At 39.3% G+C, this 23,649-nt stretch overlaps 1 protein-coding gene across 4 annotated transcripts; it reads right to left on the reverse strand.

Moving 5' to 3' along the window:
* Positions 1 to 1,205: 1,205 nt before the first annotated feature.
* On the reverse strand, positions 1,206 to 23,505 carry KRIT1 (KRIT1 ankyrin repeat containing). 4 transcript variants are annotated; one of them, XR_010470009.1, is made up of 19 exons: positions 23,387 to 23,505; positions 22,378 to 22,449; positions 21,334 to 21,452; positions 20,754 to 20,913; positions 19,289 to 19,381; positions 18,263 to 18,392; positions 15,979 to 16,222; positions 15,590 to 15,705; positions 15,018 to 15,161; positions 13,798 to 13,954; positions 13,428 to 13,535; positions 11,627 to 11,783; positions 9,039 to 9,190; positions 8,236 to 8,402; positions 6,024 to 6,111; positions 5,534 to 5,671; positions 4,164 to 4,370; positions 3,734 to 3,850; positions 2,871 to 2,932 (listed from the first exon to the last, which is right to left on the reverse strand). XR_010470009.1 is itself a non-coding variant. In XM_065051047.1 (18 exons), exons 3-18 carry the CDS (start codon positions 21,433 to 21,435, stop codon positions 2,864 to 2,866), a joined length of 2,211 nt encoding a protein of 736 aa, XP_064907119.1. In that variant the 5' UTR covers positions 21,436 to 21,452; positions 22,378 to 22,449; positions 23,387 to 23,505; the 3' UTR covers positions 1,206 to 2,863. The 4 variants fall into 4 exon arrangements, 3 of the variants coding, with proteins under 3 accessions (XP_064907119.1, XP_064907120.1, XP_064907121.1); XM_065051047.1 differs by lacking the exon at positions 5,534 to 5,671 and having other exon boundaries at positions 1,206 to 2,932; XM_065051048.1 differs by lacking the exon at positions 5,534 to 5,671 and having other exon boundaries at positions 1,206 to 2,932; positions 21,903 to 22,449.
* Between the last annotated feature and the right edge of the window lie 144 nt (positions 23,506 to 23,649).

Raw genomic sequence — 23,649 nt, forward strand, 5'->3', positions numbered from 1 at the left:
TATCTAGCTGAGAGCTACCAATGGCAGCTAACCCCCTGCTCTTCTGGAGTGATTTTTCCCTGTGACCCAAGCAGCAGCAGCAGCAGCAGGAGGACATCTGTGCTGCATGAGGGGCTCGGACAAGCCCCGTGTCGCTGGCAGAAGCACCCCTGCCCTCACACAGCTCCCCGAAAGGGGAAAGGAGGCTGGCTCCGCACCTCAGCCGCCGCCACACCGAGCGCTGGCGACACCGCGCCGCCGCTCCCCGCCGGGCGTCCGCCGGTTACCGCGGCAACCAACGGCGCCTCCTGCCCCGGCGCCGCAGAGGGAGGCGTGGCCTCCGCTCCTCGCCCCGCCCCGGGCGCGGGCTGAGGGCGCGAGGCTAGAGCCGGAGCCGGCACAGCCGGTAATTTCAAGGCCGGAGCACGATTTGGCGGTAGTTGGAGTTTTGCCGCCGTTCCGCCTGTCACGAACCTCAGTTCCCGCAGGGTCGCTTCACCGCGGCAAAAGGCACCAATCCCGAAGCGAGGCCCGCGCTGGGAGCGGCGAGCAGTGCTCAGGTCAGCACCCGAGCCGGGCGATCAATCATCCCACTCGATACAATTGTGCCTGTTCCTCACAGTTTTAAGTGTCCAGCTGTTATTTTGCTTTACTGTCCCTGGCTGGAGCATTCTAGCGTCAAACCTTTGCTTCCTCAGCTATACGGTTACTTGCCTTTTTAAAAAGTGCTTGCTAGCTAAGCTCTACGAGTTGAGCAAGCATCTCTTGCTTACAATGGCATAACTTTCAAACTTGCCATTCTCGTAGCTCCTATTTTTCTGTTTGGCAGGAGGATTGTTACTAGTGGTCTGTCTCCGGCATGCCGGATGTGCCTGTTCCGATGTTCAGTTTCCCCACGTTCAGATGAAGGGGCTGTGCTCGCATTCCGTCACAGTCACAGCACTCGGTAGCAGCTCCCCCGTCCCCAGGTGCCACAACCCTGTTTGGGCTGCGACACCGGGCCCTTGCTGTTAATGACTCCGGATTATGTCCTGAGTGGTTTCTGAGGTACACAGCCTTAACTTGCATCACCAGGGGACCCTCCCTGTGATCCTCTCTGATCTTCCCACGTACGTTGCAAAGCCGAGCCTGTTACACAATAGTGCTCCTTGGTAATAACACCTGCTTGGGAACACATTTAATGGCACTTTGGTGCTGGCTGCAATAATAACAACAACAAACATGGCTTGTTGCAAACAATTTATTTGGTAGTAATAAATAAGAATTTAGCAGAAAGGACTATATAGCAATAAGGCATATCAATAGTATTGTTAAATATGCAACCGACACACATTTTAATATTTTTTTCCTCTAGTTTTCTAACAAGGTGCTATGTAGAGAAGTATATTTCTGATAACAGTGCCAAGTGACAGCAAGGATGCACTATGAAGGATCTCACTGTTGTGTTATTTACCTTAAATAAAATACAACGATCCACGAAGATTTACTGTTATTTATGCCAGTGAATTTTAAGTAGAAAAGTATAGCGTGCTAAGACTACAAAATGTCTCCTGTTCACTTCTTTTAACTGCTTACTACTTTAATTTCTTAAACTGCACTTACTAGTAATAAGGTAGTAGTAAGGTATGAGTAAAGTTTCTACACAACAGCACAGTTGGTAACATTCATGTTAACTTTTATTTGAAAGCTTAGAAGCAAGCGCTAATTTTTATTTTTTTAAAACCTTTTTTTACAAAATATTGCACACCCGTTTAGCATGCAGTTTACATGGAAGAAATAGTCAAGTGCACTTAAAACCCTGAAATACAACCAGAAATTTTTAAGATTTGTGTTATGGATACTATTTTAACATAGAAGGATATGTTTCAGACTGCACTTGGGATCCAACTTATTGAGACCCAATCCTGACTGCAAAGAGCCGGCAGAATGCTTGCAAACTGTATCTGACTTTCCTGCAAAATCAATATTCATTCCTGCACTGCTTGTGGCCTCAAGAGAACGAAATAATCCATCAGCAGGAAAAACGAGTGTAACAGAAATAACTTAGTACCTCCTATATGAGTTTCCTTACTGCATATGTGTTGCAATCCAGGGTAAGGTTTATTAAGCTTTCTGAAGTCCTCTGAGAAAGATTAATTTGTAAATCTGTATCTTCTCCTCCATACGCACATTTTATATTGCACAGCAAATGTAAAAATCGATTTCTTTAAAAAAACGAGCATGCTAAACATTTAATATGGCTTCCGAATGACTTAAAAGTATTTCCCTTTTGACATCCTCATGCAGTATTTTAGAATAAATACAAATACAAAGTACGAGAAAGTTAACAGTAAAAATAAAGCCAGCTACAATGTTTGTCAGGAACCAAATAAAAAACAGGAGTTTATCAAAAGTCATTGCTCAAAGGTCTAACTGGTCTTTTAAGCATACTTATCAACAGTATCTTAAAAATAAAGTGTACAAAATACTGTAACGTATACAACCTTTTTGATGTTCCACAGAATGACATGAAAGGCCAACAGGTTAACTGAGACGTGCTCAATGGCACTGGCAGACCCACAGTCCTCTGGGAACAAAAGCCTTCCTGGATTCATGCTCATCCAACTCAGTAAACCATTTACATTTCATTAGCTTTACTGGTTAAGCTGAAGCCCTACAATAGCTTATATATGAAACACAAAAATATTTATAAAAATAATAGATACATTGTATAGTTTTTTAAAAAAATAAACCATGCAGCTTCTGTACAAAGTTAAAAAACTGTACAAATTGACTTTTCCATTGTGTAAAATTCCTGTACATGGAAGTCTTCTGTTACAACAAGAAATAAGTTGTTTTTTTGCTTAGCCATCAGATGCTGTTTCATAACTATTGTTCATTTCCATCATTCATTTCTTTCACTTGGCATTAACTGGCCATTTAATTTCATCAGAAGTTTTACGACGAGACCTGCCTATATAAAGGTATACAATTAAATTCTATCAGTATTTCAGATCCAACACATTGATGCAATCAAGCATACGACAAATGCAAATAGATAAAAATAATAGGTTAGAAGTTGCATCATTTTAGAAATAAGAAAAATACAACCTAGATTTTTCTCAGCTATCAAAAGTGTTTTTCAAAATATTCAGTCACTGCCCCTTTAATCACTTTAATATATAAGAATCAAAAGCAACTACTGTCAAAGTACGCAAGACACAGCTGTCATTTTGTCACACGACCTGTTAACACAGCATATTACCACTGATGCGGACTGTGGGTAAAACAAGCATTTTCCATCAGACATCCACAAATACTAGCAGAAGCTGCTGGTACAATTGTGGTGAAGTTGCTTTGTAACCCTGCCTTCATAGATCCTCAGTTTTGTCCAATATCAAACTCTGCTAGTTTAGAGAGCGAAGTTACCAGCTCTAACTCTGTGATTCTCCTCATATTTGGAATTATCCTTAGAGTCCTAGGCACTGAGCACATAAAACAGTTTCAATTCAGAAAAAAATGATTACAGATGTATTTTCTGTATTTCGGACCCTAAAGGCTTCACAGGCTAGGAAAACAAGCAAACATTCTGAAATATTAAAAAGAAAGTTTTAAGATCAATTTGGGGAAAGGGGGTGGTTGGCTTGGGCTTCTTTTTTAGTCTATAAGGGTGGTCAATCTCAAGAGATAAGAGGCATGTTTCTAGTTTAGGAAAAAAAAAATCAACATCAAGGATGAAAATACAACATAAAGGATAAAAAACGACAATGCTTACCTGTTTGGTATGCACAATAAAGCTCATTTTGTTTTCCAGACTGTGGATTTGAAAACATGTATCTCCATCTCCCAACTGCCACATAAAGCAACCATACTTTAGGCTGAGGAGTAAAGCCTACAGTGAAACGTAGGAAACTGTCACTCAGAAAATATTCTCCATACTTACAAATTGAACTTTTCTTCATTCAATTAGACAGGATTCTGACTCAGAAGAGTATGTTCCACAATCTAACTGTAGCTTATAAAGTAGTGAAGTGGAAAAATACAAGGCTTCCTATTAGTAGTGCCTTATAAAGACCTTAAAATCTTGGAAGTCTCCACAGTCAAGTGTAACAAAACAGTTGGATGTGAAATGACTATCAGCACAAAGAATTCAAGAGGACAGGATAAATCTTAACAGTTATCATTGGCAGTTCACTCCAGCTGACCTTGGTTTCCATGTTGAGGAGGTGCAGCCCTTTTACATTTACTCCTACATACACTTTGATGACTTTATGGCTACTTGAACTTGCTTTGGTGAATATTTGTCCTGTGAAAAACGCGGCTCCATAAGTAGGAATTTCCCAGCAATTCTGCAAGAACATGCGCTGAAGGTGATGCATTTCCTTACTTACACCTTCACTGGTGCTGAGATTCTAGAAATAAAAGAACAATGGCAATCAACAAGTCTCCCCAAAAACAGTTGTGGTTATTTAAAGAAAATCCATTATTTAGTGGGAATTCCAACTAAATGAGTACTCCCTAAAGTGCTTTCCCAGCAACCCTCTTCCTACATCTAAGTTAAACCCTAGGGGCACAGAAGGGCTCAAATACCAAAAGAGCATGAGGCAGAAAGGAGATACCTGTACAAGCTTCGGAAATCTGAACTACAGACCCAGAACCTCTGCAGGGACCCACAGTTTTGTCTCCCTCAGAAGTACGCTGGACTCATCACAGATAAGCAGCCATACACCCATCCGACACTAAATGCATCACAATCCTTAAAACTGAACATTCTTCCTCCTTTAATGCATCCAATCCAGTGAGGCACACTAAGATGAGCCCTCTCAAAAAACATGGATTTTTTTTTTTCTTTTCCAAGCAAAACAGATGTGAAGATTTCTTCAGTGCAGCCTTCATTCAGAATGAGATGGGCCTTTGTTTCTTCCTCTTCAGTAAACAGTCACAACAAAGGGTCGCTAGAGTGCTCCTGCCTCAAAACAGACTAATGTAAAGTATCCTAATAAATAAATAACCTGGCTGGGCCACACACAAGATGAGAAGGCATGGACATGAGAGAGAACACAAGTTGTCAACAGGTAGGAGGCCATGACTGTGGGTGTGGTTGGATGGGACCAACCTCTTTGGACCCACACCCTGCATTACAGCTTACCTGAATTCTACACATCGATTTTTAAAATGTAAAATATATATTACTATCTTTGGAACAAAATACTGCAGTTATTTTCCCCTTCTCCCATACTCCACACCCCCAAATAATGGCCTAAAAGCAGAAGCAAGCTATGCTCATTCTTACATATTATCTGGTACAAGAAAGGCTAGAGACTACTCTGTTATACCATTGTCTTAGAAAGACCACCATCATCCCCTCCTTCACCTGTATTGGAAAGAACAGGAATGATCTGCTGGTTTCTGACCAAAAAAAAAGGTGTAGGCACCAAGAGAAAGCTGATGATGAAGTAACCACATCTCAAAAGAGGGGCACGGCCTGAAAACATGCCATGGGTGCCTCCACAGCGTTTCCTGGCAGCGACACTGAGTGCTGCAAGCCAGCCGGTACAGGTGCCCCCCGACACACCTCACAAATCTTGTCTTTGGGTGCCTTGACCCCACTTGGAATCTACAGCCCTCAGTTAGATGTCTTCTTTTGCAGAAGCAGCCCAAGTCCTCATTTGAGAATGATGCTCAATTAACTGCTGTAGTCAAAGGAGCAGCACTGTCAGAAGATACAAGTTACATTGGAAAAAAGGACTTTGTGAATCCATCACTACAAGCAGATGTGAAATACAAGTCAGAGCAGGTTTTTTTACATGTACGCCTGAATTGGCAGTACGCCCAATACATGGTTAGCACTGAACATAAATGTACAGATGACAATTATATTTAGTTCTAACAAACAGATCAACTGTAACTGCACAAGAAAAACAGCATTCCAACAACCCATCCCAGAACTTGAGAACATACACATTTCTAGCTTTATATACCAGTAGTTTTGTTCGTTAACTGGCAACCAAGCAGTCAAAAAAAGTTTAAGACAGGATTTACTACTATTTGATTATTTACCTCACCTTGTATTCGTGAAGTATCCTGTTTGTCCAATGAGGAGCTTTACTTTTTAGTTTAGTGATTGGTACTATAGATTTCAGATTTTCTTCACTAAGAGAAAAAACAAAGCAGAAAAGAAGTTTTTCTTCACTAAACAAAGTAGGGAGAAAGAACAACGTCTGCCAATTTGTATATTCAAGTCATATACCGAGTTAGACAGTCAGCTCCTACTCTATCTTGCCTCATCAGCTCAGAAGCTTTCCTGAAATGTAAGCTAAGGATTCCTAAGATGCAGCACAGTTCTGAGTTAATGGAGATCCAGCTTTGTGTTATACATCACAGACACAGCAGGGAGAGCAAATGCTAGCAGCAGAACTTGTGACTCTTGATTACAGACCAGTTTGGTGATTTCCAGTTTGAAAGCCAAAATTATACACAAATTGCCATCTACACCAGGATATCACATACTCGTAAAAGACGACAGCTTATACATACTCTTCAATTCAATGCTGTATTCAGCACCACCAAGGACTTGGCCCAGTCAATTTCCACAAGTTACATATTACATGACATGAAAGTGAAGCTGTTTATATAGCTTGCCTTTAAAAAACAAAACAAAACAAAAACACAAACAAAACCAAAACCCACAGCAAATAAAAATCACTAAAAGGAAGCCTTTACTAGTTTGCTTTACACACAATCTCAAAATCCTAGTGGTGCAACCTATTCAGTAATTTTTAAACTACATTTGTTAGTAACTGCACATATGATCTACCAAGCAAAAACCCTGCACAGAATGATGCATCCAGATCTTTTAAGACCAAGGATACTCTCATACAGACAACAGCCTGGATATATTTTTGAAATGACCAGTCTCTAAATAAACACTTGTCAACTACCAAAAAAAAATCAGCATATAAATCTCTTCATCTGTCCGCATGAGAACAAGTCAAGGTATTTTCCAACATCTTCATTTGAATATGGATGGAAAGCATGCCAAAACACCCACCCAACTAGTCCTGTCTATCGAGTCAAACACTTCTATTGAGCAGGATCACCTTGGAACCACATTGCTGATTTGCCTCAGTGTGGACATGAACACTTCCCTGCAGCCGCTGGGATTCCACAGGGGGTAGTTCTGTATTAAACCCAGCTGTGTTTAACCGCACACTCCTGCAGGCGGGCACTCCCACTTACACCCAGCTCTCCTTATGCTCAAACCACCAACTGTGTAACTGCAGGACAAGATGGGTCAACAGCTGAACAGCCCACCCAGAAGTTCTCCAGTCAGTGAGGTCATTCATCCAGCTTACTCTGTAGTGGTACAGACTCTACGCCTACCAGAAGGAAGAGAAAGGCATGAACAAGTGCAGGCAGCACAGCCAGCCCTTCCAGAGGCAGCCCATGCAACTGTAGCAGAAAAAGCACCCACATTTACTGATGGTGGAGAATACAACAAAAAAAAAAGCCAAGACAGCTCAGCTGATGCTGTGAATGATGAGAGGAGCTGAGAAGTGTAGCAGCATTCCAAAACAGCACAGCTGCTGCTGCTGATGCATGAATGAATGGAGGTGGAGATGGTAGTGGGCGGAGTGAAGGTGCGCACAGTGGAGAACTGGCACCCTGGTGTGCTCAGACGCTGCCGTAGAAATGAACGTGGGAGGAACAAGCCACATCCCGGAACAGCTCAGCTGCTGCTGTGCTGGCAAGCAGAGAGAAAGAAAGAGAAAAGCACCATCTGGTAGAGCCCTACTGGTGCTGTGTTTCGTACCAATTTAGTACAGCACTTCACGTACAAACGAGAGAACAGAAATAATATTTCTGCATCGTCTGTCCTCCTCAAAGAGGGAGGAAAGCAAATCCCAGAAGTTGGTCTAACTGGACATAGTAAGAGGTTTCTTCAGCATTGTCCAGTCTCAGTCCTGTCAAAACCCTCCACTCACATGAATACTGTTAGTCATTTTAATATTATTTTATCTCAATGTAGACTTACAGAATACAGAACCTCTATCCCTCTGCTTGAGACTGCAATAATTAAGATTAATATGTTTTTCAGACCTCATGTCCAGTTTCTATTAATGCCATGAAGGTTATGTGATTACTGTGAACTAGAGCTCAGTGATGGAGAAAAATAATAAATATACCATACCTAAAATTTCAGAGTTCCATAATAAGAGCTATCAAAAAATACTTAATGTAACACCATAATTTTAAGTTTTAAACACACATACTTACTTCAGAAAGCCCTGTTTATGTTTCTTGCTCTCATAATTTCCATAGACTATTTGTAGAAGCAGACTTGCCAGTGTGATCAGCTTGGCATCAGGCGACGTATAGAAACCTTTCAGTAAATTATATCTGGCTTCATCAAAAAGGATAAGAATAGCCAACGGATCCTCAATCTGTTAAAAAGATTTAAATGATATTATTTCTTTGTAAAAGGAAATAAGCTCAGAAACTATAAATACAATTTCTCACTGATTCAGAGACAGAAGACGAGGGTGTGATCCTGGCTGAAGTGTACACTGGGGTAATGCTTTGTAATAGAAAAATTGACATATTTTGTCTTAATTCAACACTTCACTGATCTAACACACAAATTAAAGGTGACTAGCATACAATGCCAAATCAAAAGGTTCACAGAAATACTGACATCTGTTATTTCTTCCCCCCGTAAATCCATTTTGAATAACATGTTTGAATACACCATTGAAATTGACCAATTAAATATCTGAAAATCGCAGCACAAGGAAGAGAAAGAAAATTGGGCAGGTTGCTTTTAGCTGTATGATAGATAAAGACCGAGGCACATACACTTACAAAAACTAAACAGTTGGGAAGGTGAGTGAGAGAAAAGAGAAAGGGGGTGAGAAGGCAAGAGGGAGAGAAGAAACTGAATACTCAAACTATTACAGAAAAGGACAGGTCCGGTTTGTGTAAGTTTGAGAATTACTGTAGTCATTAAACACACTGAGAGCTGACGGTCAAAGTGTCCTGACTCTGACCATGATTTCATGCCATCACTTCCAAGTGCAGACCTTTTTCTCTACTTCCAGTGGAAGTCTCACATCTCTTCTCAGGAAAAGCTGTGAAGTTTCCCTTTGAGGATCCAAGTTCGTCAGTTCAGTGAATATTTCAGGCCAGTCTCGAATATGCTGCAAAGGCTTGTGATACGGCTTCAGTTGAAGGCCTGAAAATAACAGGTTTTGTTTATAAATAAACAGAATAACCCAGCACACACACACATATATATGATTAAATGCTGCAACAAAACCAGAGTAGCTGAAACTGAGGACTCATTAACAAATATTTTCCCCTATGTTTTATAAACTGCTATACAAAAAAGATTTTGAAAATATGGATTTATTAACAAAACTCTCAGCATCAGTTCAATAAATGCACTAGTGATGAACTCTGGTTATTTTCAGCTTCTAAAGAGTGAAGTAATATTTAAAAAATTAATGTAATACCAAGACAGACCTTAAAAGATTATAATAGCACATTAGAGACTGTTGTCACAAGTATTATGAGAGAAAGATAAAGTCCAACAATCTTATTTCTGACAAAAAAATACAGATACAGCTTTACTTATAAATGTATTTGCCATTTTTGGATATATATAAACCAGAACCTTTTCAGAACAGACATTATTATTTTTTAATCTGTAAAACGTCTTGATTCTTAACAGGCTGCAGTCATTCAATGTTCCATGTTCTCTAGTGTATACAAAAGCTGAGAAATCAACACAGAACTTTTGACTACAGTCCTACTATGCACTAGAGTCCATACCTTCCATCATGCTCATTCCCTCACCCTGACTGTCCTTGTGATTACTGCTTGCCTGTGTTCTAGTAGTGAGGAACTATTAATAGAAGGTCTTATGTGCCTCACCCTCGCTGCTCTGGCTTTTACGTTATGACATTTCACATCATATGAAAAACTTCAAAGGACACGTTACAGAGCAACATCTTTTGACTGAGAATAATCCATTCACTCAACTTATCCACCTTCCATTCAAACACAGAAAAACATTATCCACCCTACAAACAAAAAAACTACAGTCTTTACAGTTGTACACAAACTGCAAGAAATACATTTTATAATAAAACTTGTCCATTGGTTGGTTGAAGCTGTAAATCAGAAACTGACTCATTTTCAAACTTCAGGTAAGTATTTCAGGTCAGGCTGACTGGGGCTCTGAACAACCTGATGTAGTTGAAGATGTCCCTGCCCATGGCAGGGGGGTTGGACTAGATGACCTTTGAGGGTCCCTTCCAACCCAAGCTATTCTGTGATTCCAGATCTAGAGAATTACTTGTTTTTAAACAAACAATGTATCAGTGAGCTTTTTCCTTCAAATGCAAGGGTAATACTTCAATTATTTAAGTAAAATTTTATGTACATGTTTAGAAAAGGCACAAACAGCAAGATTTTAACACTCAAACGCTTCCTTTTCTTCCAGACATTATGTTTAACTGAGGGTTACGCTAGTCATATGGCAAAGTAAAAAGGCAAACGGCATGACACTGGGAGAAAGAGATGAAAAAAGAACTTCCTGCAATACTTACAGATTAAAAAAAAAGTAGCAATGACAGTGCAGTGGAAGATTGACAAGAGTAAATACAATTTTAAATGCAAGGCTTCTGTGTTAACAGTATTGTCACATTATCATGCCAGACCTGAACTGTGCTTTGCAAATCCATTATAATGCGTCCCATAGCTATCTTGTTGCAGCAGTACTCTTTACCACTATTTCTGACAAAACACAATCATTGACTCTTTTGTCGTTGTGTTTAACTTTTGCTACATATCTCAAACTATAATATACTATTTAGATCAGAAATACAGCAAATACAGGAAATATAATAATGATATTTTCCATCAGAATTCCCTCTCACTGAATATATCTGAAAAGTTGTTTATCAAAAATTATCTTGGTGCAAAACACATGAAAATTCATATGATTAAAGGACCTAATAAAAAACAAACCCAACGTTCATCAGCTTTAATTATTAGTTTTAAATAGATTAAACATGGGTAAAATCAACTATATGCATCCAATTTTAAAAACTCTGGGAAGAAAAATACCACCAAAATCAGGGTAAATGAGCAGTAAGGACTATGACCACAAAGGTGCCCTATACCAGAAAGGCAATCTGGACCCGCCTCATCTTCCTGGATGAAATACATTCTAGATGCTGCAGTGGTACAGGGTCAGACCTATCAGGGGTACCCAAAGTGTCGGCAAAAATAGAGCAGCTCTCTATAGCTCTGAAAGCACAGTTCAGAGACATCGAGCTGTCAAGGCTGGAAGTCAACCTATTATTGGAAAGCTTAAACAGAGGAAACAGAAAAATTGGTTTCACTCCCTATGCAAAAGATATAAAGAAAGCGACCTACAAGGATTACAAAGTCTCTGTCAGGAGGGTAAAGTCTATTAACAAGCAGTCCAGACAGAAATTAACTCCTGAAGGATGGCTTTTAAAAGCAAAGAGGTTAATACACAACTGTTAAGAGAGCATGCTTCCTGTTTTCCTAAGAAAATACTAATTTTTTTCTAAAGGCAAACAGAAATAAAAAAAGCTATGACAAACCCTCAAGTATCATGAACTTCCTTGTTACTTACTGAGGTTCTCCGAACAGATCCAGATAGTGAAGTACTGCTGAGTTTCTTGAGACAACCGCATTCCCTCCATGATCTGCTGGACAGTGGTATTGTTTCCATGTTTCAACTCAACAGAGCGATATGACCCATCCATACGATAAATGCGTGCCTTTTCATACTACATAAAAATATAAACACGTTAAACAACAAACTTGTTAAAATCCTTTCTGTGGTGCTTCTGAAGAGGAAAGCTATTTTATCGTAATTCAGCATCATCTATACTGCTGAGAAAAAGAACACTGCACGACTCCTGCATATTTACTGTTTATCAAAACTACTTGTTTCCTGTCCTGTGCAAGTTCTTATACTGTGCTTTTTGCCACAATAACTCCAAGAAAGACCTTACTGATATTTTGAGGACTTCACTGCTGTTGAATTCAAAGGCAAGTACACATTTAAAAATTCCCTGAGGGATCCAGGCTGAACTACATATGCACATCCCAAAATGTCCACCTAACTATGACTGGCAGGTTAGGAATTATTCCACTCATTAGTCTACACGAAGAAGACTTATTTTTCAGACGGAAGCACCACCCTTCACACAGACTCCAGTACAACAGGAATAAAATCTCGCTAACATCTTTTAGCACTTCTATAATATTTCTACAATGAAATCATTTCCCCCTTCAGAACTCCCACAGCTTTCACTGAATTGCATGTGGGCCCAGAGTACGTCTCCTGCAAGACGTACTTTAACATAAATCAGGTGCTTAAAGCGCATACACACGAGCCATAAATCAAGGAAACTTCTTGTTTTCAACTCTCTAACAGGTTAAACGTTTCAGCTGCTTGAATAAAAAAAGTTGCAGGAATTTGTTATTTCCTTTCTTCAAATCTACTTAGTTGTCAAGAACTGAGTTCCTAAAAACTTCTGGAAAAAAATGATGAATTTTTTAGAAAATGACGACTGAAAATGAGGCTGGAATGTAAAACAGTCTATTTTTTGCTGCAATAGTCACTGTGACTCCTATTGCAGTAATTTATAGATTTTTTTTATTTTAATGTATTAATTCAATAGTAATAAACCACAACATGATAGCACCTATTACGCTGTCCAATCTACTTAAACTGTGTGCATTAGTCTTTTAGAATCATTAGACACACATCTGCCATTTGATCAGCTGCATAATAAGATCCCTAAAATAAAGGAGGTCAACTCATTCATGGATAATTTTGGAAGATTCATTCATGTAGAGTGAAATGAAGATAATCTAAAATACCTTGAAAAATTGACAGGTTTACTGCCACCTACCTACAAGTTGCATCTGAAGTCAAAGAAAAGAAACAAGTGGGTTTATATCATTTGGCTAATTTTAAATCTACTGCAGGGCGAGAGGAATTGCATCATAATTTCTGTTTACTGTCCTGGCTTGATCTCACTTAAGTGCCAAGGAAACCTACACCGACTAACGGATGTAGAAGCCAACGTTTAGTCAGCCAAATGCTCCTGTTTATCAACATTTAAGATGATAATGCATAAAGACAGCTGATGGCTGTGTGATCATAAGTAGACATAAAATCAGTAGCTGACGTGATGCTCCTGCAAGTAAAGCAAAACATCACGTTTAAAGTCTTACATGTATTTCTTGAGTAATAGACTGAAACATTTAAGGAGACAAAGTGTCCATTTGTCAATATTTACACTAACAATATCAGCATACCTGCACATTTCCAGTAACAGCCATAAGTGAGCCTAGATCTTCTACAAGTTTATGGGTAAATTAAATATAAACTCTAAACTATTTAGAAAATAAACTCATACAGGTTTATTTATGGCTTCCTTCAGCAGTTTTGCAGTTTCTTCCCACTCATTTTGTTTGTTTTCTTCACAGACATTCAGTGGAGACCTTCCTTGGTGATCAGTAATATGCTACAAACATAAACAGAAACACTAATAATACATTGCTTTCACTGGAGATAAGTAAACATATACAATTTTTTTTTAGATAATAAAATCCTTTATAACTGATATAAAATGGGAAAAGTAGAGGTAATGAAAAACATTTATTTTTTTGTAATCTCTCAACGGGATCATTGTGTTTACACACTGTGATCCGGACACCAGATATTTCACATACACAAGCTAGAAACTGTTTCTAAAACCACTATTTCTATACACAAACAGAACTTACTCTGTCAATTTCTGGGTGATTTAGTAGAATTTGTACTATTTCAGCATGCCCACCTCCAGCAGCGAAATGAAGAGGAGAGCTAAGCTGTCCGTTCAAAAGATTTGGATTGCATTTCCCTTTCTCCAACAACATTCGAGTGGCTTCAACTTTTCCATACCTGCAGATAGAATTAAAGCATAAGAGACACAGCAAATGTAAAATAAAATCTTTTTTCAGAGGGTCCTCAATATGGAAAAGTATGTTTCCACGCTCAAGAGTTTTTAGCACTGAAATAACATCAAAGACAATGAAATATTAGTAAGTTTGTAGAAATCAGTATCAGTTCTGCACTTCTTTGGTAACCATTGGTCTAGTAACCATTTATTGGGTTCTTGAAAGACAAACCAAACTTTGCTCTACACTGGCTAAGTTTGGGTAGTTGTAGCAATTCAATCATGGCAAAACTGAGTTGCACGAAAATTATAGGAAAAAAAAATCTGTCTGAGAATCAGGGTAAAACTTTTGGTTGTCATGCAGATGGATCCTGAGGACTCTTAAGCCTCATGCTGACAACTGGTAAATCTCATTTATCATGTTTACGCCAACTTTCTGACAAACACTAAAAATCAAGTAAGGTTCTTTTTTAAAAAAAAGAAGTATGATTTTCATGTTATTCATATCATCACATGCTACTACAAACACAGAAGACTAACTCGCATAAAAATAAAACAAAAGCATTTTTACAACCGAGGAAATCACTTACAGATTAAATCACTAGGTACAGTCAGACAAGTTGACCTCTGTAGTTCACCTAGTCCAGCTTTCCAAAGCCTGACCATCACCAGTATGTGCTCAGCTCAGCTACTGCTGTGCTGTAAAACTGCTCACAGCCTTTAAGCAACAAAGACTGTAGAAGTTAACACACTAAGCTAGGCACAGTGCCTCCAATACGAATTAGAACAGATGCTTCAGGACAGATATGAGGCAAGATTGAAGTGTTTGATGATACAATCTCCACGCTTGGTCTCCTCTGAAAGCATTTACATTGAAATTATCTCAAAACCTGAAGCAATCTTTCTCTTCAGAAGGTTAACACTAACATGTATTAGAGTCAAAGTGTAAAAAGTCTAGTTTGTCTTCTCATTTTTGAGTCTTTATGATAAATTACATAAATGATTAGTGCTTAAGAATCATGACAGCAAGAATGCATTTGATTGACAGAACTATATTATCCGACTCACCAGCATGCATAATGGATAGGTGCCCAGTGGTCACTATCTAACTGATTAACAGAAAACTTTTTATCCAGGAGATGGCTTAGCAAATCAGAGTCGCCTTCGCATGCACTGCGGTGAAGAGGGAAATCATCTACCCACTGGTGTTCCCTACGAATTGAAAAGGGAAACAGGAGGAAAACACAGTTCAGAAATATTTCAGTAGTTGAGAACATCAACATTTTAAAAATTAAAAAACATAGCACTAACTGTAGATCTATATGAAGAACAAAAAAATGCTCACGCAGCTAAAATATACTAGTAGTCATACAACTAGTATTTAAGTCATGCACCAGTCAAGCCACAGCTGTATTCATTATGCTAGGAAATGCTTCCCTAATGTTTATAATTTAAAACTTTCTTGATCCGTTCTTTAATTATTGTGTTTGAGTACCTAGAGACTCCAAACAGATGTTTTTAAAGTGTATTTACACAGCAAAGCCCTAGAGTAACAGGAATCTCATACTGACCAAGTCTACCAAGTACTGCTGCAATATAACAAAATCATCTGTTAATGAAAAATGAATGTAACATAATACTTGTCCTCTGTGACACTGCTCATGCTGCGTTGCCACTTTTCTCTTTTAGGAATCTGAACCTTTGAATAATCTGGGGCTCCAAGACCAAAGTATGGATTTATTACCACTTTGTCAACCTGTGAAGACACAATTTAAACACAACTGAAAACATATCCTACTGAGATTTGGCTAAAGAATCCCCCATCCAGGCCAGGTATTCTCTTGAAACTGAAATTATTATAGTAACTTTTTATAATTAAAGAGAATTTGACAAACCATTTAGCAGTAAGTGTGCAATAAAGAAATCTGATGATTTTAAACATAAAGCACACACTTGTATCAAATAAATTAACTGCAAAATGAAAATGTATATATGTTTCACAAATATAAAATGAAAATATAGTTCTTACCCTATTGGTATACTGAAGGTCCGACCCAAACAAAGGATTATAGATACACATATCTGCTTTCTCCAGTGCCAACATTTTACTCTTTATTTCCAGGGCAGTATAACCCATGTGTAATGAGCTCTCTGATTGACCAGGTTCTATAGCATAGGCAGGGTTTATTACATTTGTTTTAATTCTCTCAAGAGGAGATGGCCTGAATAAAGCTGGGATGGAGTGAGACTGGGTGTGCCGTTCATCCAACCACCTGCAGGAGAGAATTGGCAAATAATTCATTTTCAGGTAGAAAAGGACTTTTTTGGACATGCCTATCCATTATTTTGTTTGATTAAGGGTTGCATGTATGACAATCACACATTTTCATTTAAAAAAAAAATACCTATAATGTGTACAGCCAATTTTATTGCATTAAATTCACCCCCAAACTTGAATTTGTTTTAACCAAATATAGTTAAGCAAATGTACTTGTTCAAACACATTTCCTGCGGATGCAAACTCTCTAATAAAAGGAAATTATAAGCAAAGGCAAGAGGAACATTGGTTATAGCCAAAACACTTAACCACACCAATATGTCACGTTTCGTTTACTTTCAGTTTATCAGTATTACTACTCTCAACATATACATTTTGAAACTTAAAGCACTTATTTTCTAAGGGTGACTTGAAGTTTCAATATCTTTGCTGACTTCAGACTTCTAAGTCACGTGTTTCATTAGGGAGAGATGGGAAAGGCAAAAAAATCAGAAGGTCCAGTTTCCAAACCGCTAAGTCTCTTTCACATAGGCTACCACCAGCCTCTTCACAAAGATCTGCTGCAGGTTCTTCTCTTCTAAGTTCACTCCTACTGACTGTGCAGATGGGCTTCACAGGCCTCGTACTCAGAGCTACTGGGAAATGTCAGCACTGTGCATCTGCTGCACTTTTTCCTGCCACATCTGCAATACAACACAGGGCTCAGGACAAGTTATTTATCTCATTTTTCGGATAAATATATTTTCACTTAATTGCTAACTCATTTTCATGTTTTGTGGAACAGTGCTCATTTTAACTAAGGACCCAAAGCCACGTTTATATTTAGGTTTCTGCACATACTTTCTCACAAGCCTGTACTTTGCTGATTTAGCCTGGAAATATAGAAGAAGTACATGTTTTCAAAAGATAGATCCACCACCAAACCACTTGGATCATGACCATTCCACAACCACATGTAAGGATGGCAGAAAAACGCAGATGCTTAGGCTTGGATTTTTAAATCACAGATCCAAGCTATCATGTGCTGCAAAAGCCATATTACCTTCACTTAGCCACAGTTCTGCTGGGAATAAGGACTGTAAGATTGTGGTCATTGTGCTACGAACACCCTCTTCCCTCTCTGGGGTATTTTCAGGGATTTTCTCTAAACAGCTGGTAGATAAATTACTTAGGGTAGTTTGGATCTGTGACGGATTGTGTACATAGAGAATAATCAGTATAAACTATTTTCTAGTACACTTTCAAGGCTTCTCTCACAACTGTAACACTTGTAACATATTTTAAGTTGAGCTTCTGAAGGCATTAATTACGCAGCAAATAACTGGCACGATGGTATACTTGGAAATATTACTACTCTACTAACAAACTATAAACCCCTAAGACAGAACCTTTTTAGGTAATAGCCTGTAACTGTAATTTTTCACGTTAGCTGAAAGTTTCAGCTAACTTTATTGATGCAAATAAGATCATACACATCTCGTATTCTTTGTTAAAGGTACATAAAAAAAGACAAAAATATTGCTCACATATTCAATTTTCAAACTACTATAAATCTGGCTAATCAACTACTTACCTTCCTGAAAGTTAATTCCCTATTGCAAATAAATTTGCGGGGCTGAGCAAGATGCACTCTCTTTCTAAAGGGAGGTTTAATTTAAATGCAAATATTAATGGTATACAATTAACAGGATATTTTTATTTCACTGGCAAATACTCTTAAAGATGACAATTACATCACTTATAGAAGACTAATCGTGTTTTATACAATTTTACAAAACATTCACTGTGAGCAAGAACTTCCAAAAAGCGACTTGATTTAGATAAGCACACCATTCTAGAGTCTGAGAAAAGATTTTTAGAAAGATTGAGAAATCTGTTTCAGGGTTTCAGTTTCTGATAAACATGAAGAAAATAACATGATATCACAATGGTTTCCTTCTTACTCACAAGAATGCTATAAAAACTATGTGCTACATCTACAAATTATCTTGTCTGACTTCTATTTTAATGTATTTTTACTGATTGCATTTCTTACTTATCCAAGGCAATTAACATTCTTGCAGTAAGCGTAGCAAAGTGAGTGCTGGATTCACTGCAGACTCTCATGATGTCTTGTAAACAGTAGAACACAGGGCATCCAGGACTGTATGCATATTTCGTGTTATCTAAAATGAAAACATACTCTGAAGACACATCAGTGAGAAGAATACTTTTTTTTCCTTCTGCATCGTTTGTAGTTACATGTTCCTAACTAATTGGGAGTATGTTCTACCTTCAGACTAGAGTAACTTACATTTTCCAAATGATAATTTATAGAAATTACATACGATCCTCATGTAACAATTCACAACTCAAAAGGGTAGTCTTAAAAACCTTAAAGTGTTCAGACACTATTCCATTGGTGTGATGAGCTTCACGTGAACAATTAATATTAAATATATACTGTTGTCACAAAAAAAAGAATAGGACTCAGGACTAGAAGAGGTATTTACTGCTATTGGTAACTCCATAGTGGTATTTATTTCATAGTTTTTATCCTTCAGGCCTATCAGGAAGGCAAAAATGAAGGAACTTCCCCAAAAGCAGACAGATATTTATTTCAGGCTTTTTTAAAAAGTACTTTCCTGACAAGCAATTTACTCTGCCTTCCCAAGATTTTATTCACCATTCCTTATTCAAACCACTGTTTACATACTTTAATAAGCATTCTTCTCAGAGTAAAGAACGCTGAACCGAATAGGATGTCTTCCTTATACCTGCATGCAGTAAATTCTACACAAGCTAATGCATATGTTTTGAAATATGATCAAGTGAACAAATACAGCTTAGAACAGAAGTGTGCTATCACTACAGAAACAAAGCAACACATTAAAAACAAGGTTTTTTCTTTAATTTAAAGTAACTTTTTCAAGTTTTGAAGTATTCAGAGAGGGGTTTCCACCTGAATGCAACTTTTAATGTGTAAATACAGAAAAAGTCATAGTCATGAAAATTCTTAAGAAGCCCTCAGCTGAACTTCTGCTAAAATGGGTGCAACTTCAGAAATTATGCTCAACATTACCTTTCACAACAGTTGGAACAATGTAAAGTGATGCCTCCTGGCCTGCCTTTTCTCCATCAAGAGGAAACTTCTTCATCAACACTACACGCTTTCCTAGAACAGTATTAAAATAAAAATCAATTAACCAACAAAACCAATCTAGAGTTGGCTATCTAAAAGCTTATCAGACTCAGTCTTCCTAATTCCTAGGAAGAAAAAATGATGATTATTATGAACTAAAGTAAACTATGAAAATCTAAATATATATGGAAAAACAAAGAACATAAATATGCATATACCCATTAACGTGTAAAATGACATGACTGTACCCCTTTTTCATAGCAACTTTTCTACACCCCTGATTTTTCGTAGCATTCATTCTCCAAAACCACGTGTCTTCAAGTTACACAAGATTCTTTTTAACATGGTAAAGCACAGCTGCATGCTATATTCCATGTTAGGGTGAATGCTTTTTTCAGGTAGTGGTGTGACAGGATTTTCCATGTTATCCTCCCTTCCGCTGTTACAGAATTTAGCATTTTGTTTGCTTTTCTAACTACAGCTGCATATTTTAGCAGACGACACACTAAACTGTGCATATTAATGCTCAGGCCCTCTATGTGAGTCAATTTAAAACTCTCTAAACTGTGCAAGTAACAGAAGGGTTTTCTTTTACTAGGCATTCCTCAATGTGTATTAATGCTATTCTATTATTTCATGTTTGCTGCTCAACTAGCTTTGTTAAGTCCGTCCAACTCCAGTTATTGCCATATGCAACATTTTACCGTGCAACCAGCTGTTCCTTTTCTAAACTGTCAGCGCTGCATCATCTTGTGCGCACTGATGACCTTCCCAGTACAACCTTCCTTACAAGGCAGAGATGAGGTACACGGCAAAAAAAAGTGCTTTAGTCAGTATAGTTTATACCAATCTGGAAATGAAATATGCTAGCCAAAATAATTTTTGGCAGCACAAGGGTGAGGTTGTTCGCTAGACCAGCTATGCACCAACAATGAAAATGTATTAATTAAATTTTATCTGTAAGTGATTCAGTTATGCCAGAAATATTTTCATGTAGATAACTATCTACTGAACAATGCTGGCTTTCAACCAGACTTCAGAAGCAATCAATTCACTAGTTCAAGTCAAGTTTTAGGTGAAATTAAGGATAAAAAAGCCACTTCAATCTGGTTTACCCGAAGTTTAGCAATAAATCTCAATTTGAGGTGAAGTAGTACAGACAGGCAAAGTTTCACTTAATAAAAATCTTTTAGTAAGCATTTTATAGAGATGGAAGGTAAAGGGAAACAAAGGTAAATTAAAGGTTTTAGCTGTATAGTTAGCTTGGGGTTCTCTGGTGAACCTCAAAACATACTTCTTTTTTTTAAACACACTTCATGCTTTTGCACAACCTTTCTGTGGCCATTTAATTTTAAAAATATTTTTATAGCACTATCAACAATAGATCACATTAAAATAGTTTTACCTTTAATACCCTGGTTGGCTGGTGAAATTGGTTTGGTAACTTCTAATACATAATCCAAGATGCTCTGAGTTATCTCAGTGCCTCCCTGTAGTTTAGTTTCCAGCAAAACTTTCTTCCTTTTCTTCTTTTGGCCTTCAATGGGAACTTCAAGCAACAAAATCTTTAAAAAAAAATAAAACCAAAGGAGTTTAAGCACAACTGAAACGGGCACAAAACTTTTTTCTTTTTGCATTTATTGTACCTCTTTAGAAGCAGTAACAAAATTGATAAAGTATTTATTGTGGAGGAACAGGATGGTGAGCTCAGAATGACCTCCATAACAGCGAGGTTAAAAAGACGAGGCTTCACCCTTGTACTGAGCCACCTGCAAGCCAAAAGGCCCTGAACTGAAATACAAGAATATTACAAAACCATAAAGTGTTCAAATACCTTAAGAAGGGGGCAGTGCATAGTAGGTATATGACACACGTAGACATTATTTGAGCAATCTTACTGCCAGATTTCTGCTATACGATTATATATTTACAATAACTTATTATTTTTAAAAATTTAATAAATAAAAACATTTAAATAGTTTTACTTCATAGGATTTAGCTCGATATTCCCGGGAATTCAGGCTGGCGGTATTTTTTGGACGAATCACAGCAACATACACATCTCCAATGTGTTCTGGGTTTCCCATCTCTCCTTATTTTAGCACTGGAAGCAACAAATAAACAGAAAGTAAAGGTTCAGTTGAAAAAAAGTTTAAAAAAAAAAAATCCAACAGCACACTAAACTTCAGGATGCAGTAATTATATCCATTGATTCTTTGCATTATCATTTATTGTTCTTTAGCTGGAGAAATACCAATGGCTGATATAATTCTGCTTCTTCTTCATTAGAGGGGAAAATCCTACATCGCAGAGATTGAATATAAATAATCTTGTTTTCTAAGCCACTTTTAAAGTAATGTACGTATTTTCACACTTTGTAACTATGTAACCCATTTTGTGAGCCAGAGAAAAGGCTGAAGAATTTCAGGACTCTGAAAAACATATGAAACTGAAAAAGAAAACCATTCTGAAGCGACAAGCACTGTAATTTATAAAATGTGCTATGACAAAGTACTGCATTTCTACGAGTTCCACAGGGATTGAAACACAATACCTGATTTCCTCTGCCCGCTCCAGAAGTAGTCACAGTCTTGCCTATAGCCCAAGTAACAAAGCTGATAAACTATTATATGGATTCATTTACTTAGTTTTACTTTAGTGGGGCTGCAAACTGGTGCACAGTTCATTCAAACACAGAGCTTCTGAAAGGAAAACATCTTCAGTTTTTCCAAAAAAAGCGAGCAGAGGTTTTTGGATTTAAGATAAAACTCTTCTGTTTAACCCAAACTGACAATTCCTGTAATCATAACATTTTATGAAAATGACAGGGAAAGCCACCTAGGGCTAAATCACTTCATGTATCAGATTTGAGAAAGAAGGCCATGTCTGGCCATTAGCATGGTCGATGTGAACATTTTCTTCATCTGCAAATGAACACCCTTTCATCCCATATCATCACTGAGCTCACGCTTTTTGCAGATTAATCCCTCCACAAAGTTTTTTAAGGTTACTGTTTCTAGCTTCTTCACCTCTTCTAGGAGAAACAGAGGTCTTCAGATTCCCATGCCCTCAGCCCAGTGTTTTTACTGGTATCAGACTACCTGAAAACATAATAAAAAAGTCCAACATAAATAACAGCATGCACATTTACACCTTCAGTTAAAAGAAATACATTAATTATTTAACAGTAGTACTTGACCAGCAACATCCAAACAGAAACATCCACTGATTTGCTTTTCAGTAGCATCTAGAAACTTTAAATAACGAACGCGCTGACTTGTGGGAGCCTATACTTTGAGATATTAGGAGTTTTGAAAGGAACAAGAAACACCCATCCCTTCTGGGCAGGTGGGAAAGCCACGCTCCCTGGGTATGGCTCCAGAAAAGCAGAACAAAACAAGAGCGGACGAAGAAGGGTGGAGTGGTGAGGGTGTGACAATAAAGATGACCAGCTTCAGAAGTCACCCGCAGTGAACTGATCCTGCCCAAACCCGGGTGCCAACACCGCGTCCCCATCCCAACGCGGGTGCAGGGCACGCGCCTCGGCCGGGCTGTTTCCACGGCCGCCGACGCTCCCCGCCGGGCAGCCCACGGCCCACGGCCCGCGGGACGAGGCAGGAGGAGGCACCGGCCGGCCCGGGGGTCACACGGCCACGCCCCGCCCGCTCCGCCGAGCGCAGGCCCTGCGCAGGCAGCGGCGGTGGCCTCGGGCTCCCCCGCAGCGCTGCCTCGGCACGGCGAGACCCGCGGCACGCCGGGAGCCGGCCGCCGACACAGCAGCACGGCGGGCGGCAAGCGGCCCCGCAGCGCCGGCACCTCCCGCCCCGGCGGCAGCCACCGCGCCGCTCCGCGCCTCACGGCCGGGAAACGCCCCCCGAACTTCCCCGGTCGCACCCAGGAGCCGGCCCCCCGAGGGGTGCTCACGCAGCAGCCCACGGAGCGGGAGCGGCTCCCACGTCCCCGAGACCGCCCCACCGGGGTGAAGGGCAGCGCCCCGGCCCCGCTCGCTCGCTCCCTCTCTCTCTCTCCCTCCCTTGCCTTTCTCGGTGGTCCCGGCAGTCGCTTCCCCCGCCGCATCCTCGGGCTGCGCTCGGCGCCCAGGCCCCGCGCCCGAGCCGCGTCCCGCTCCGCCCCGTCCCCGCCCCACTCCCTCCCCCGGCTCGGCGGATCCGCTTCCCGTCGGAGCCCCGCGGGCCTGGGCTGCCGATGAGTTTCCGGGTCGGCGGCCTGAACTTCTGCTGCTGCTGCCGCCGGTTGTTGACTGCGGGTGGAGAGAGACCGCGAGCGGGTGGCGGGGCGGG

This window comes from Columba livia, chromosome 2, assembly GCF_036013475.1.
Source record: "Columba livia isolate bColLiv1 breed racing homer chromosome 2, bColLiv1.pat.W.v2, whole genome shotgun sequence".
Taxonomy (NCBI): Eukaryota; Metazoa; Chordata; class Aves; order Columbiformes; family Columbidae; genus Columba; species Columba livia.

Bases quoted from the DNA above. Each gene is read 5' to 3' on its own strand.
- KRIT1 (XM_065051047.1), bottom strand. From the start codon at position 21,435: ATGGGAAACCCAGAACACATTGGAGATGTGTATGTTGCTGTGATTCGT. The intron at 20,914-21,333 runs GTAAAACTATTT...TTTTTTTTAAAG, and splicing joins ATCGAGCTAAATCCTATGAA to ATTTTGTTGCTTGAAGTTCC. The intron at 19,382-20,753 runs GTAAAACTATTT...ATACTGTTCTAG, and splicing joins AGCCAACCAGGGTATTAAAG to GAAAGCGTGTAGTGTTGATG.